This window comes from Aulonocara sp. 'chitande type north' Nkhata Bay, linkage group LG14 (genome assembly GCF_057382095.1).
Source record: "Aulonocara sp. 'chitande type north' Nkhata Bay isolate Kocher_YH1m ecotype deep benthic linkage group LG14, A_spYH_male_GT1.1, whole genome shotgun sequence".
NCBI classification, from domain to species: domain Eukaryota; kingdom Metazoa; phylum Chordata; class Actinopteri; order Cichliformes; family Cichlidae; genus Aulonocara; species Aulonocara sp. 'chitande type north' Nkhata Bay.
Window position 1 is genome coordinate 12,914,555 of NC_141357.1, and position 16,543 is coordinate 12,931,097.

The 16,543-nt window shown below is 38.7% G+C and overlaps 1 protein-coding gene across 1 annotated transcript in view; it reads right to left on the reverse strand.

Annotated features, from left to right (window-relative positions):
• Positions 1–14,119, reverse strand: part of rasa2 (RAS p21 protein activator 2) — a 31,917-nt gene extending 17,798 nt beyond the window's left edge. The window contains exons 1-5 of the mRNA XM_086261024.1: positions 13,844–14,119; positions 10,903–11,026; positions 3,531–3,634; positions 3,335–3,429; positions 1,427–1,503 (exon numbers count right to left, since the gene is read on the reverse strand). Coding sequence (XP_086117150.1) covers positions 1,427–1,503; positions 3,335–3,429; positions 3,531–3,634; positions 10,903–11,026; positions 13,844–13,901 — 458 coding nt within the window. The 5' untranslated portion in view covers positions 13,902–14,119. The remainder of the gene's footprint in view (positions 1–1,426; positions 1,504–3,334; positions 3,430–3,530; positions 3,635–10,902; positions 11,027–13,843) is intronic.
• Positions 14,120–16,543: the final 2,424 nt, after the last annotated feature.

A 16,543-nucleotide genomic window follows, 5' to 3' on the forward strand; every position in this document is an offset into this window, starting at 1 on the left:
TAATCATTAAAAATGTCACTGCATCACCCTATTTATTGTTCACAAACCTGCTTAGTTATGTTAGATGTCAATGACTCTGCACCAAAAGAGGAATCAGGCTCAACTGACAAGCATATACTACAAACCAAGTTTATATAGTATTGTATTGGAAAAAACAAAAACAACATGAAGCGTGAACTATATTTAAATGTAGCACTGGATTATTAAACTAGATTACAGTATATCATTAGAAACTCTGACCTCACGTTTGACTGGCGTCACACAAGGATCTTTTTAAAACAAAACAAAACAGGTGTTTCAGGTGACAACAGGCACTGTGAGCAGTCTAAACAGGATGTGGCTGCTAAGCACAAGTCAGCAGAGAATAAGAATGAATTCAGCCTGCTATGCTAAGCGGGGCCGGAGGGAGAAGCCAAGCAGCTGAATGTAAAGATGTTTGGGTATCATCTTCAAGGTTGTCATAACAATATTCCCTAAAGCCTCACTCTTACATCATTTTTAACTCGACGCGATGCAACTTTGCTCCGATTAGCTTCCTGCAACGGGACGATGAGCCTCACGCCCTTCGTGGACTTGTCTGGTCGACCCGATGGAGAAAAACAAGAGCAATTACGCACAGGTGACAGTGAGCAGGCCGACGGTTTAAGCAAACAATCCGATTCAAACACTGAATGACAGCAGCAGAAAACCACAGCGGTTGCAGAGTGAGAAGCGCACGCTTCCTGCTCAGATGCCATCACTTCCTTCTCATTACCCTGCTCTCCAAGCATGAATGGTGGGGGTGCAAAACAACATACGTAAACAGCAAGAGGTCTGACATACACATGCACATACGTGTGTGTAAATTTACATGCTCAGCCTAATCTGTCAATGGGCGCTTTCTTTTTTTTCCCCCCCTCTCTCTCTCTCTCTCTCAACATCCTCCCACGTCATTATCTGCCCTTATATCGGTTTGTGCTTGTGAAAACTGTGTGATGTGAAATGTACAGCTCGGAAGTAAAGGTGAATGATAAAGGAATATTGTGACACACTGAAAACCACACAAAAAATAAGCTACCGAGACCCAAGATTAGCAAGCAATACTGAAACTTTTATCAATGATGACTTCTTCTTCTTTTTTTTTTTTTTCCCCCTTTTTTAAACAACTTTAAACATATTTCTTTCTCAAACAAGTTGTTGCTCAAAATGAGAAGTGTGGACAGTCAGTTTAGGATTGTATGCTATGCGCTATTACTCAAACTTTTACCTAACACCTTTTATGTTGGAGACTTGTTTTGCTGGGCTTAATGTGAAGGTTTGATCTTTAGCCAGTGAAAATACTCACTTGACTCAAGCTTTGGAGTTCTGTCATGATTTCCCTGCAAAGTTTCAAACTAACTGTACTCACAGCACACTTGACAGGAAACAAGTGACTCGTAGAACTCACCGGACTGATATGTGTTGGCCTGTTGATCCGTTCTCTGTGATCACTTCACTCAATCGCATCTCCAGGTGAACCTTGCCCTGTTGACCATGAGGAGAGGAGACGTTCTAAGAAGTTACACATTACTAAGGCCATGAGTCTACAGTCTTTAGTGAAGGCACAAGTCAAAAGTTATGTAGGCTGTAAACAAGATAAAAATCTGGCTTGCAGTACTGATGATATGCGATACTTTTGCACACCATGTTTATTTGTTACTAAGTTGCACATTTCTCTCGCTGTCATATTTCAAAATGGGTTCTGCTTATTCTCCAAGACCTGCAGTCCTGCTCCACCTCATACTCCATCTTGATTTAGGTTAATGGGAGAACCAGGAGAGTGACAAGAGCCACAACAGCTGTGAATTTTAAAAATGTAAAGGAAAAAAAAAATGTTCAAAATCACTCATAAAGATCTTTAGGGGAGTCGGATGTGGTGAAGGCTGCCGGTCTTGCCTTCGGAAGTGTCAGAGAGAACGAGAGAGAGAGATACAGAGTGAGAGAGTGAGCAACAGAGGGTGAGCTAAACAAAACGCCCCCACACTTGCACTCCGTCTCTGCAATTCAGCACTTGGCTGAGATGGCAAGTACTCCTTTCTCATGCAGCACCGGCCTTTAAGCCAATATACGTCCAAATGAACCAGCATCCTCACCAAATTAACGCTCACGTTCCAGCCGTGACCCCTATTAACTGAGCAGGTTACCTAAAATTAATACTGCTCGCAGGGTGTTCACACAGCCCCCCTGTTTGGCTGCAAATCAAACCAGAGAGGTACTGAAACAACACCTCCATCGCTCACTGATGTAACTTTGCTGTTGAAAGTGTCTACTTGTGAGTGAATCAGTGTAGCGGCACATACCCAGAATAGTCTTGGCGTGGGCTAATGGCAGCTAGAGTCAACATGTTAGCTGCAGCAGCACAGAAGTGGTAGTGTGCTATAGTTTCACCCAATACAAGCACGCCACAAAAACTATCTGATCAAAGATAGTGATGTACAGTTGAAACAGAGCAGCCCACATATATGCCCTATATGTGACAGAAACTAGAACTGCACTCATGAAAAAAAAAAAATGATAAAAATAAAATGCTGGAAAACAAAAAATGTAAGACGATGGACCGAAAACACCTGATAAGTCGATCAAGTATTTTAGCCCAGGATCATTTTTAGCAACAGCTTTCTCCTCGTGTGCATGCATTCTTAATTATACATCATATAAATGTGCAGGAGAAGACTTGAAATTACTCTTTTCAAAGTGTGCTTACATTTCAAATACAAATTTTAAGACTTTTAGTCTAAATCATGAAGATGGCTAGAACAAAACAAGTGGGGGGGAAATAGTATCAGTTATGGAAGCAATTATATTTTTCTGGTGGTGTTGGTTAAAAAGCTTCTTGCTGTCTATTAAACAGGTTAAATGTGCAGTTAGACAAATGTCTTTAGTTCTGTGCCACAAACATTGCCTTTTTTCAGCTGCCATCGTGCGATGACATTAAGAGTCTGCCACTAATAAACTGGACACTTGCGTATTGCTTTTCTATTTCCATGCAAAAAGACTCGGACAGTGTGTTCTTTGGATGGTGACAGTCCGGATGTTAGTGAGAAGAGTTGAGTTTGTAAGGTTATTAAGCCTTATTTTGACATGGAAATGATCTTATCTGCATGCAAATTTCTGACTACGTGCGAGCAGATTTCCTGCTCGCTATGTTGGGGTACTGTGAGCTGTAAAAGACTATCATCATTAACTGTGCTGTGCTGATGACCAAGCGAGTGGAACTTTATGCAGTACGAGTAACCTTGCAGAAAAAAAAAAAAAAAAAAAAGGGGCAAGGGTCAAATTTTTACATTTGTGAGTCATCAGCTTTCCTAGAAATTACCTGGACTTCTGAATTAGGATCTACTGTTTGAAGGCTAAACCAGTTCTCCTTCCCACTGTATTTACATAGGTCATCCTTCCGGATGGACACCTTGCCTAAAAGAGAAAGCAACACAAACCCACACACACACGTTAAAAATCAACACATTCATCGAGATGAGAAAATATACTTGCTTGTCCTCTTAAATGTTACTCACCAACAGGTAGGTCCCTTTGGAAAACACTCTTGGCATAAACATAGAAGGATAAACACTGAAATGGGCGTGGGATCTCAAAGTAGAAGTCCTCTCCGTAGAAAGGGCTGTAAAAGGGAGAGGTCTAAATTAGCTAACAAGGTTATCTCTTTTGGTAGAAAAGGGAACAAGCGAGAATGAGTATAGTCAGTGGTCAAAGGTTCTACTGTGAGGTAAACTGACCTGCAATGCACCATTTCAATATTTATTTGACAGGAATTACAAAACGCAGAAGTATTTTGTAACAAATAAATAAAATTAAGTACTGTTTCTATGCAAGTAGCAGCCTGATGATCAGTTAATCAAATGCACTTGATTAAATGATCATCAGCAAGTGTGAGCACCTCTATGTAAGCAGACGTACTTGAACATTCAGGTGTGTGTATACACAATGCCAAGAATGAGAGACATCAGCAACTGTCTCAAAGCAACTGTTACTTCTATTCCACAATCTGGGAAGGGTTACAAGACCATCATTCTGCCATTTAAAAGATCATTTCTCACTGTGGAAACCATAAAAGGCAGTTGCCAGTCTTCCTAGGAGTGGACATTTGGGCAAATTCGCCTTAAGAACAGACTGTGCGATGCTCACAGACTGCAAAAAACCAAAGAGCTACATGTCAGACTCTACAGTTCTTAGGCAACAGGACAAATGCTACAGTTTGTGACAGTACAATTTGGAAAAAGAATGAACAAGTATAGCTTATTTGGAAAGATTTTCATTGGAAAGACGAGAAGATGGTGGCAAGGTTTGCAAAACTACATTGGCACGCATGGTGAAAACACAGCATATCAGCGTTAACACCTCACAGCAACTGTCAAGCATGGTGGAGGAGGGCTAATGATTGCAGCTTGTTTTACAGCTACAGGTCACTGGGTCAACCATGAACTCCTCTGTATACTAAAGTATTCCAGAGTCAAATGTGAGACCATCAGACAGCGAGAGCTTGGTTGATTCTGATTCAAACTTCTTGATTAATCCCAGATGAAATAATGTCGTGAAACTGGGTTGTGCAACAGGACAATGATCCCAGCACAGCAGCAGATGCGCAGTAGAAATGCTGAAAAAGAAAAGAATCGAGGTGTTGCAATGGCCCAGGCAGAGTCCAGACCTCAATCCGGATGAAACAGAGCTGTGCATAAACGAATGCCCACAAACCTCAATGAACTGAAGCAACAGCGTAAAGAGAGGGTGCAATCGTTTTCTGTAAGACAGATAAAGTCATACAGAAAATGATGACTTCAACGTACTGCTAAAAGTGGTTCTAGAAGCTACTGAATCATAGAGTGTACTTAGTGTTTTTCCCACTCACACCGTTTCTGCATTTTAGCTTAGGTTTTGTTAGGTATCCGTTTGTGTAACAGGTCATGTTTTCTAGTTGACTTTAGGTTGCATTTACCCAATTTGAAGACCTGCCAAGCACCAGATTATTTTTTATTATGCCCTGATATGCAAAATCTAAGAATTTAAAGGGGATGCATTTTCTTTTTTCTATGGCTGAAACTGTTTGTGTTTCACTTTTCAGTCTAAAAATCTCTCACTTATGCAATTCTTGCCATTATGGGTGTCAACTCAAAATAACTAAAGACAACTTTGATATCACTGTGAACGCAGAAATGTTCCACATTAAAACAAGACCAAACATTCAAAACCTGATAGTTGCTATAGGACCAAAGCTGACTTGCACAGCTGCACTGGTAAATGTGACAACAGGCTGATCTATTGACTTCTGGGTATTGTTAATGTTTACTACGTCACACATCAGTGGCAATGCATTAGTAAACCCAGAGGGTATACTTTGATCGACAAAGAGTTAGCGGCATGAATGGACATAAAAATAACGAGTCAGCACTTTGGAACAATTTCAAATCTGCTAACTGCTGTAGTAGCTTATGTTTTACTTATGATTTATTGACAAACAGCAGTCAACTACAGTTGACGACTTTCCCTTTCTTCCATTTCCTGTTTGTTAAGTTGGTTTTAAAGCTTTTATTGCACATTATCATTGCATCAGCATCATTTTATATATCGCTCATCTGCTCGGTGGTTGTGGGGAGGGGGACGCTAAAATAGAACAGAGGATGAGATAAAGAAAAAAAATAAATACTGTCACCATGAATGACAGAAGAAAAAAAAAAAAGCAGTAGAGACTTTTATGCTGAGCTTTTATTAAATGGGCACCAATAGGTTGGTTAATAATGTAAAAAACAGTTTTTACTTGCATCCATTTGTCACGTACAGTCTAAAAATTGCAGCTTTATTGATTTTTATACTGTATTTGATTCATACTTCATACGATCATGGAGTGAAAAATAAAATAAAAACGGCAAATTGGTGCATTCCTAGTTATTAATATTGTATTTTACTCACCAACAATGTAGATGTGGTGATTATTAAGTTTATTCCTCTACAGAATAAATCTCTTTATCTAGCAAGTGTGCATGTGTGTGCCGTGGAAACATGGTTGGGGTTATTTTTCCATGTTAAGTAGTAATTTTAATAATGGGCAATTATTGAGTACATGTAACATTGTAACAGGACATAAGCGTAATAATAATATCACATGACTGTCATAAACACCGCCAGAATTTGTTAAAATACTGGGAAATGAACTGGTTGAGCAGAAGGTGGACGACACAGGGTGCCCTTATGACTCATCGTGACTGAGGGGAATGTTCTTGATATCTTGTAGGTTTAAATCTGTCACTTTTACCAGTTTTCTTCTGATTTCCTGAACATACAGTGTAACTTTATTAAGAAAAATCAAAATCTATGTATTTTTTCCCTCTTGCATTATATTCCTGTGTCTTCCATAAATTACATTTTAAAAATTAAATGCAAAAACTGTGACAAGTAAGCTATAAGAGTAAAATGCAAAGAGCTAAAATGCAAAAATGTAAATAGCTGAGATCACAGAACAATGTGTTACATTGTCATGTTACATTGTTACAATGTTACATTTAGATACAATTCTGCATGTATGCCCAATGCTGCAACCAGAGAAATGCAGTACTGTGCAAAAGTCTTGAGCTAGCCCTCATTTCTTTTAAATTTCTGTTTCCAAGCTGCCAGACTTTCTCAAATATTTTTATTTTTTTTAATGGTCTTGAGAATTAATTTTCCAGGTTCTCTGACGATGTTTCAGAGCTTTTCTTTGGACATTAGCTGCTTTTTCACAAATTTTCAGTCTAGTCCTCCTTCCTGATGACTTTCAGAGGAATGTTTTTATGTTTATAAACCTACTTAACACTGACCTATGAATCATAACCTACTCACGACTTATATAAAAAGGCACCTAACTCAAGGAAGGAACCAGTGTTGTGTCTACACATAACAGACAACTTGAACAAACCAGTTTTAAATTGTATCTTTAGGCACTCTGTTACTGGCAGTCCGTTACAAAACAAATAATTTGTTCTCATTTCTTTAGTTGCGTCTACAGAAAAATACCAAAAGACAACACAGTTTAACTTAAAAAGTATTTTTGAATCAAAAAGGTGATTCCCACAGAGCTATTAGCTGAAAATTTAGCACATCTTGTTATGATGTTGAAAAAAATTTGAGGAATCTCAACAAGTGGAAGACAAAAGAAGAAGTGGCACGCCTTAAACAAAACAAAAACAAAAAAACAACATCTAGAACAGACGACCAGCATCTGAAATCCATGTCTTTAAGAATTAGGAAGGGACCATGTCAAAATTGATGGAATTATTAACTTAGAAAAGTTCCATCAAATGTAAACCACCATTCAATATCATATAGAAAGCATCTCATTGGCACCAGTTTTATTTTTCATCGTGACAATGATCCCAAACGCCCTGGCAATGCAGTAATAGCATACCTGGACAGAAAAAACACACAGTGGGACAATATCAGTCATGGATTGTCTCCAAAGAGCAAAGTGGGATCATCTTGACAGAACAGAGCAAGTCAGCCAATATCCAAAGAAGAGCTTTGAATGTCCTTCAGGAAGCCTGGAAAACTATTCCTGAAGACTACTTAAATTATAAGAAAGCTGCCTAAGAGAGTTGAAAAATAAAGGTGGTCATACCAAAGATTGTACAATTCTAACAAGCTTGAAAGTCAAACAATTTTTTTGCCTTATTGTATTTCAATGCATGTTTGCACATTTCAGTAAAACGCTGCACCCATTTCCTATTTTCCTAGCAAAATATAAAGAAATGAAGGGTGGCTCCGGACCTCTGCACAATACTGTGTTCTGCAATAGTCATCCAATTACAAAATGCCAAGTACACCCTGTAGAGCTTTGTAGCACACTGCTGGGATATCACACAGACAACATATTCACTCTTACAGTCAAATGCCTTATTCACCACAGGATTGACTGCCCCTTAGAAACTGGGGGATGGAGAGAAGGTCAGAATATCTCTGCCACTCAGCTGCCTCGTGACCAAGACTTTGAGCCAAACAGCTAGCAGACTGTAGGTTAAACGCTACCTTAATATGTGCTGCCTGCCCACCTGTCCCTAAACAGACTGAACAGTACTTGGCTAGATAAACTGTCCACATGTTCAAGTAAAAAAATGCAGTCCTTCTCTTTTAGATTTACTGAGATTGAAGCTGACAATGCTTGAGAAAAAAAACAAAAAAAACGTAATAGCGCACTAATTGACAGCCGGCATTTCAGAATCAGAATCAGAATCAGAAAGGGTTTTATTGCCAAATGTTGAGCGGGTTTACAACATTAGGAAATTGCTGCGGTGCTTCAGTGCAAACATACTGTTATAAATACTGTTATAAATTAAGCTTAAATAGACATGAAAATAAAAATGAGAATAAGAATTAAAAGTGCTAAGTAGATAGATATATACATGGGTGCAGGTGGTGATCAGTGCCAAACATGGAATGATGCAGTGAACACAGCGTAGGGTCATGTGTTAGTGGTGGGAACAGTCATACGGTTATTGTTCATGTGTTCAACAGCAGAGGGGAAGAAACTGTTCTTATGGCGAGAGGTTCTGGTGCGAATGGACCGGAGCCTCCTGCCTGAGGGGAGCAGGTCAAAGTGTATTTAGTGTATTCAGTAGATATACACTTGCTTTAGGTATAGATAGGCCAATTATAAACACATTGTAAATAAGTAGCTCTCGAAAGTGTGTGTAGAGCTTGTTGGTGTATTTATGACTTAATAAATTAAATTTACAATGATATTTCCTCATTAAAAAAAGAAACTGAAAATAAGACTTGTAAACAATCACATATGTATCAATATTTATTAATGTGTAGCTCTTTAATCTGTCCGCCTCTATAAAGTAGGAATCTTTTCACCTACCCATACCAGCTGTCATAGGACTTAGACGCAGGATACACAATGGACACGTTGCCAGTCTTTCATAGGGCTAGCATGGGCTTACATTCTCAGTCACTTTAGCCACTTTCAAAATTGGACTGTGGGAGGAAGCCGGAGTACCAAGAAAAGCCAGGCACACACAGGGAGAACATGCAAATGCCACACAGTCCATTAATGCATCTTGAATGATGTAATCTTTCTCAACACTTCCACCTTGGGCTTGGCCAGCCAATCCAATTTACACCCACATATCTTCTTTAACATCAGAGAACTATTTACCGTAACCCACCCATACACCCACTTGTCTCTGCTGTCATCCTAGTTTCCAAGTAAAGTGAGAAAGCCAATTGACCACAAAAGGGAGCAATCATAGTTATTAAAACCCGAAGGCTGGAGCACATACACACCAGGCATGAGTCAAACAGAGCGCATACCCATATAGATTAAGATGCGATAAATAGTGGACTTGTGCAGCTGAGAGTGACAGAGGAAAAAGCCTCTAAAACTGTTGTTGAACTGCACTAAAAAAAACCAGGACAAAGAGGAAAAAAAAAAAGAACAGTTATGAAATGCCTAAAGAGGGCAGGACTATGTTTAAAGTTAAATGTGCAGCAATATAGAAAAAAACCCTTAAAGGTTTCATAATATCCACACCTTTCTCTGAACTGGCTGTGAACATGTAACTATGGCATAATGTCTCATTTCACTCAGAATCACACAACATTTCCCAGCTCAAAGGGAACCGAACACACACACACAGCTCTGAGTCATGTTTCAACAGCTTCTAAGTATTCGAAAGACTGCATTTCATCCATGAAAGACAGTATGACTCTGTCCATATAAAATCTGATCAAAAGGAGATTTTTTATTTTATGAAATTATTTTTTAAAACAAACAAAAAAAAGAAAAACTTAAAATATGAAAACACAAGTAACAGCAGCCAAATGTAATGTTCTTAATGACTCTAGACATGCAAAGTAAGCAGTCTAAACTTTTACCCCACAAATAAATGCCTAGTATTTGTACACGTGGCTCGTACTCACCAATAAATTCAAGACAGCTGAATAATTAAAATTGGCTCCAAAACATAAGTCTAAATATTATCTTAATAATCATTTTAAGGACAAATATCCTGGTGTAAAACACTGACTTAAAACAAAGACATTTACCAGACTGAAAAAGATGAAAAGTCAACCAGGACGTATTCAATATCTAATGATACACAGCAGCTGGAGAAGAGCTTTTTTTATTTGATGGAAAGGATTTTTATACTGCACATAATGAACCAAAGAAAGATTTTTTTTCTACGTTAAAATGTTTACAGTGAGGCGGAAACACCAAAACTAAAATACTAAACCCGAAACAGATAATGTTTGGATTTCTTGAATAGCCAGCATTACTTGTAAAAGAAAGGCATTGTTTTCTCAAGAAAAAGTTGACATTTTGAAGTGTTGCAATGATCAGGAAACATAACTTTCTTTTATAGGTGACAAGTCTATCAATGTGTGTGAATAAGAATAGATTTTTCACACCTTTCACATCTACCATTTCACATATTTTTATTGGCCTTCCACAAAATCTGTGATGCAGCTACTGTGATCTCTTTCAATTCTACGTTTATATTAATAAAGGTTTAATAAATATCTATAATGATTTAATGACACCGTGGACTAGAAAAAAAAAAAAAGCTAATCTGTACTCTACATCAGTGCAAAGACAAAAAATCTGCACAGTCTATCAGAAAAAGTCTCCTAAGTTCCTTTAGCTGCATCTAGTCAACTTAATGTTTAGCCGTCTCCCACCTCGGCGTTCACGCAGCCATAATGATTAAGTAGTTGCATTTAACTGAAGCCTACATGTGTAACTAATATTTATGAAACTAATACAAGTAATGTTTAACCTAATCACAATATGATAGCACAGTAACAGGTGCAAACTGCAACCCTAACTGAAACAGAGAAGACAAAAAGGCATTGGGATTTGCAGCTGTAATCAGCATATTAGTACAAGATTATCCTGCTTACCAGACGCTCTTGTCAAACACCTTAGTGCGGAACACCTCCTCTTGATCCAGACTTATGGTGCAAAAAGTACAGAGATCCCTTTGTCGATTTGGACCCGAGACAGAACCCAGGTTTTTAGCTTCACCTGCAGCAAACAGAACATCATTAGCATCCTAGCATTATAGCAAAAATATTTTTTTTTTAAAATAAATAAATTTTTAAAAAAGCTGTCTTCAACACAAGTAGCAATATCAGTAATATTTCTTCACCTCTGTAGCTCTTTTGGTTTACAATTGTATATCAGAATTTTAGTGATAAGTCCATGTATGTGCTAATATAATTAAGCTTAAGGTTTGGACCTCTAAATAATACATCTTCAGTCTGATAATTAATAATAAGCTTTTAATTTTGCAGCTACTTCTACTAACAAGCAAAAAAATCGTTATGTTTACATTAAAGTGATTTGATTTGCTCGACTTAGCACACAGGAATCCTAAATTAATAGAAGATTTATGATTGCAGTCGTTTTCAGCACACTTTTAAAATTCTGCTTTGATGTTCATCATCCCCTGTTCATTCGGGGGACACAGACTCCTGCCAGTTGCCAGGGTAGGCTGCAGAGCGGATGTAGCTGAAGTAGACTTGATGCTCAAATGTGGTTAAAAACATGAAACATCGACTTCCTCAGCAGAACCAATGGTGACAGCACAGCGCTGATTCACAAATGACAAACACCTTTGTAACACACTACTTCCATATCATTGCAGGCAGGCTCAGATTACATATCATGGAGTTTTAGTACAACATATCTAAACAATTCACAAAAGGGTAAAGCTGATTTCCAGTACAGCTAATTGTTACCAAAAATACAGCACTATAAATAACTTCACAATGTAACATATTTAGGCCATTTACTGGATTAGAGGGGTCATGATGGTCTAAATTAGCCCTCTAGCTGCTGACCGGTACCCTAAGCCCAGGTAGGGACCTAATTAAGAAAAGCTGCCAGTGAGATCAGCTTTTTAACAAGTTATTAATAGCGGTTTGTGTCTAATCTTAGGAATGGCCAGTGAAAAGGGTCAAGCTGTCACTAAACTTGGACCAGGATGTCGTGGTGGGAGTAGGGCACAGAAACACATATGCAAAAGAAGAAAAAAAAAGACAAACACATAAGGCATCACTTGATCCATCTTTGCCCTTTCATAGCATTTTCACTACAACAGAAGTGCGTCTCCCTGTGGAAAGAAACCACGACCTAAAGGGTGCGTAAGCCCTAGGACCTTTAATATGAGAATCAAACAAGGACACAGATGAAAGTACACTGGAAATTTTTTTGTCACAATAAACACATCTTCACACAATGCCACCTCCACTGAAGTAGGCTAAAGGAAAAAGGACAAAGTGTGAACGAGGAAGAATGGAGTTTCGCAAGACTGCAAAGTGAGTTACATGCCATGATAGTTCCTCTATTTTGTTCTGCTTACTGTTTTTTCATTAATTCATAGTAGTGAAACTGACATTTGTCTTCCTATTGTGTTCCTAGCAATACAAGCATTACATGGTAGCTGGCCTATACTCGTCTTACAGTAAATACACACCATTTCACCCATTACTCATGAGTGCCTACTATCAATTTGGAAACTGAAAACGTATCACGAGTGGCTATTAAAAAGAATGAACACACGATATAATTTCAGTAATACAGCAGTAATAAATATTGCTCTCATTAAATACAAATGCATTCATTTAACCAGTCGGTTAAATTTCATGTGATTAATAGAAGCAGTGCCACACACAAACCGAAACCTGAAGACGGAGACAGGATGGTGGGGAAGCGGATGAAGGCTAATGAATGGGTATTAACACTGAAAATAAGCAAATCTACTGCGCCATATGCAGTACCCTGTTATCTAAAACCAAAAACTTGCAATGAAGGAATCTACTCGTGTAACGTTTAAAACATTAAAAAAAGGTGGTTAAAACGCTCGTAGAGAGAAGCCGTAGAAAACAAAACGATAAATCCATCAGGCAGATACCCCCACACAGGAGCTGACCCGCGAGGAGAGGACACCGAGGCTCTGCTGAGGTATTTTACTTTAAAGTCGGGATTTCCAGTTTGGACGTTTGACAAAAACGGGATGATTGTGGCATTTAAGTAACTACGATGTTATTTTTATTTATTTTTTAAGGAACAAGCATCTGTTTTTCAATCAGTAATTTAGTGGCACTTGATGACACGATAATCTTTTTTATGACGATAGCCTCCACATGCATTTCAAACCGCAGAAATGGCTTCAAGAAACCGGTTTATTTTTTATTTTAACGCCAATAAACAATACTGGATTTATTAGCAAAAATAAGTTAGTGGTTCCCAGTTAAGTTAAGGTTGGTGTCCGGCTAAAAATGAGCAACTAACGTGAAACTTTAAAGGGTTGAGCAGCCACTGCTTTGCTGCCTTTCAATCCGATGTGCGTTTAAAGTCTGTGCTGTAGCTGGAAATAACGTTATTGCCGTCTAATATTTAGCATTAGAGTTGCCTGACTGGTAGATGCCCGCAGTGAGAATAGCTGAATGGGCTCCTAGCTTGGTGACGACTGACTGAAGAGGCTGGTGGTAGTAGCTAGCCCGACGCTGATTTAACTTGGCTTCAAGCTGCCAAAAAAAATAATACGAATAAAAATAAGAGTCACAGTTTCAAAATAGGCTCGGGGGTATTAAATGGTGGCGGCGAGGCTCTGCGCGATGAATGAATGCATTCACAACAAGCTAGTAGCCTCTACTAGCATGCTAGGCTAGCTTGACGTTAGGCACCAGCCAGCAGACGAACCAGCTCGCCTGTCTCTGCCTTCACTCAGTCGACTGTTGATAGCACACCGCACCCCTCCCGGTCTCCGTCTCACAGCTCTCGACCTCCTTCCCCCCCTCACACTGTGCGAGACTCTCAAAACGTCGGTTCACTTACATATTTTACCCCGCAGGCTCTGTAAAATCCGTATCTTAGCGTCGTCGTCTTCCGCCATGGTCAGAGCTGACTTTTGTCGCTGCTCCGGTGCATTCAGAGCTGGTTTATCATATCCGTTTATGAATGCAGGCAGAGTGGAGAAAAAGCCAGTCCCACTATAGCGTCACGTCAAGTCCCGCACACGCTCCAGCCTTGAAATGTTTGGAGCTTCCTCTAAAGTCGAGCTTCCTTTGGCTGGCGCAGCAGTGTGATTAGTAGGAGTTTTAAAAGGAATTTAAGGTCCCCCTCTCTCTCTGTGAGTGTTTGGTGTCATTCATTATGCAACCATAACGCTTTCGGATAACACGATAATAGTTTGACTTGTGGCACTAGCTTAGCTTAGCTTGGCTAATCTCGGACGCCAGCGCTTTAAGTTAACCCTGCACGCTTTATGCACGCTTTTAGATTTCAGACAGATAAAGGTGTCACCGGGTATGAATGAGTTAGCTACCTCTGCCCCGGATAAAAACTCATTTCTCGGGGCCACACACTGACTAAAACACTTTATTTTGAAAGCATTAACCAGAGGAAAGCTGCACACTAAATGATTGCACCAAAACATAAAAATGTCCGCGAACGTCACAGCTGCTTTATGAGTGTGTTACTGAGCAAATATTTATTCGAGTTTGTGGGTGTGTCATACCTGGTTTGCATTTATTTATTTTCAGCAAAACAGGTAGATGAAAAAAATGTAATATTATACACTCTGGTTTTATTATCTTCTGTGTGGATTACAAGATACTGTAAGATACACAGTTCAGTGTGCATTTCACAGCTGTTTGTTTTTTTTGTCGTTTTATTCTCTTCCCCTTTCAAGGTGGTGTAGCTTTTTTGGTTGGGTGTCATCGTCAGATGGTAGTAGCATGGAGCCTGAAAAGCTGTCAGGTATGCGGTTTCTAAACAGCACATGCTGCATATGCTCACTACACATATACAGTTATTATAACATCGGAACCCAAGTGTTTTCCTTTGTTAATTTTGCACATGGAGTTCACCTCAGAGGGGTGTGGCAGTAGTTTCCCAGCTGCACAGGAGATTAAGATTCAAAGTAAAATACTTTGTGTATTTTTTAATATAATAATTCAGGAGTGGCCATGTATGTAAATTTTCTGTCTCCAAATAACATAAAAAATGCCTTTGTGATGTATGATACTCAAACAGAAAATATATAAGATTACTAATTATCATATTTAGATATACTAGATTTAGCTCATATTTATTTTAATGACCACAGTACTCAGTGTAGCTTTTGGGCAATATAGTGAGCCCTCTTCACCTGAACACTGGAGCTATTCCTAGATATAATCTTTCTTTCTTTCCTTTCATAGTATAGTGGTTTACACATTTGCTAGGCAGATCCCTGGTTCTGTCCCGAGGGGAGACACAAGTCCCTGTGGGGTTCTGCCAGGAAGGGCATCCGGTGTAAGAAAAAAATAAAACAAATTGCCAAATCAAACATGCTGAGCTACCAGCTGTAGCGACCCCTTGTGAACAAGGGAGCAGCTGAAGGTAGCTCACATACTTTGTCTTTCTTCCATCTTAATTTATAAATGTAAATACTTCTAACTTACGTTTGTAATCCCTATTCAGGACACATAACTCCACAATATTTAGTTATGCTCTTATATAATATGATGTTATAATTTGACCCTGCATGAGTAAAATCCGGTCTATTTCCAAAGCCGTATGCAGCAATACTTACATATTTAAAAATGAAAAGAAAAATCTGATCTGGAGTCACATCGCTGCCATCACGATTTGCTGCTTTTCCCTCATTAAAGTTTACGGCAGGACAGGCTGCCTCAATGTTACTATTGGTGTGTTCAACAGTGCCTTATACCTGAAAATGAAGAAAGGAATTTCTTTTACACATCTGGAAATTGTGTCTTGAGCCTAAACTCTTAAAAACAGATGCAGTTTGTGTGGAAGAAAACAGGGAATTAACTTTTCAGATGGTGTGCAGGTCCCCGAGGACCCATGAGGAGTGCACAACCATCTCGTGGCTTGATGGAAGAAGGCTTTGCACCAATAAGCCTGCTTAAATCCTTCTGCCTAAAAACATCCACCACACTTAAACACTATGTTTTTCTAGCTCCTCAGTTATAATTAGTTTCACCAAGTTTTAGCATTTAGGCGTAGATTATGCTATGAAACAATGGTGAAGCCTTTATTATAGTTTTGGCCAAAGCAGGACAGGATGTAACAGTTTAGAATATCCAACAGTATTTATTTAAATAATTTTACATGTTTTATACATATTAAACACACAAAAGTATTAAGTTTAATCTCAGTGGTGCAATGAGTTAATTCAAAAATTGAAATTACATCAGTGGTGCTTTAAATTGAAATCGACTTATCCAAAGTATTAAATGAACAAATTAGCATAGTCTACCTATAAAGTGCAACTCGCCATGTCCAGCTAGCTGACAGGGAGATTCAGAAAGGTGACAGTCAGAAAATTCATATGGTTTTCTCCAGGCTTAGAAAAGTGAAGACTAGACGGATTTTACATATTTTCCAACACTTTGTCTCTCTGCTTTGATATTGCACATCGTTTTGAAGAAATATCACCAGTAGTTGTATTTATTTATTTTGTTTCCATGAGCTTTCTGTCATGTCACTGAGTCTACCTTACATGCATAGACAATGGACAAAATACAG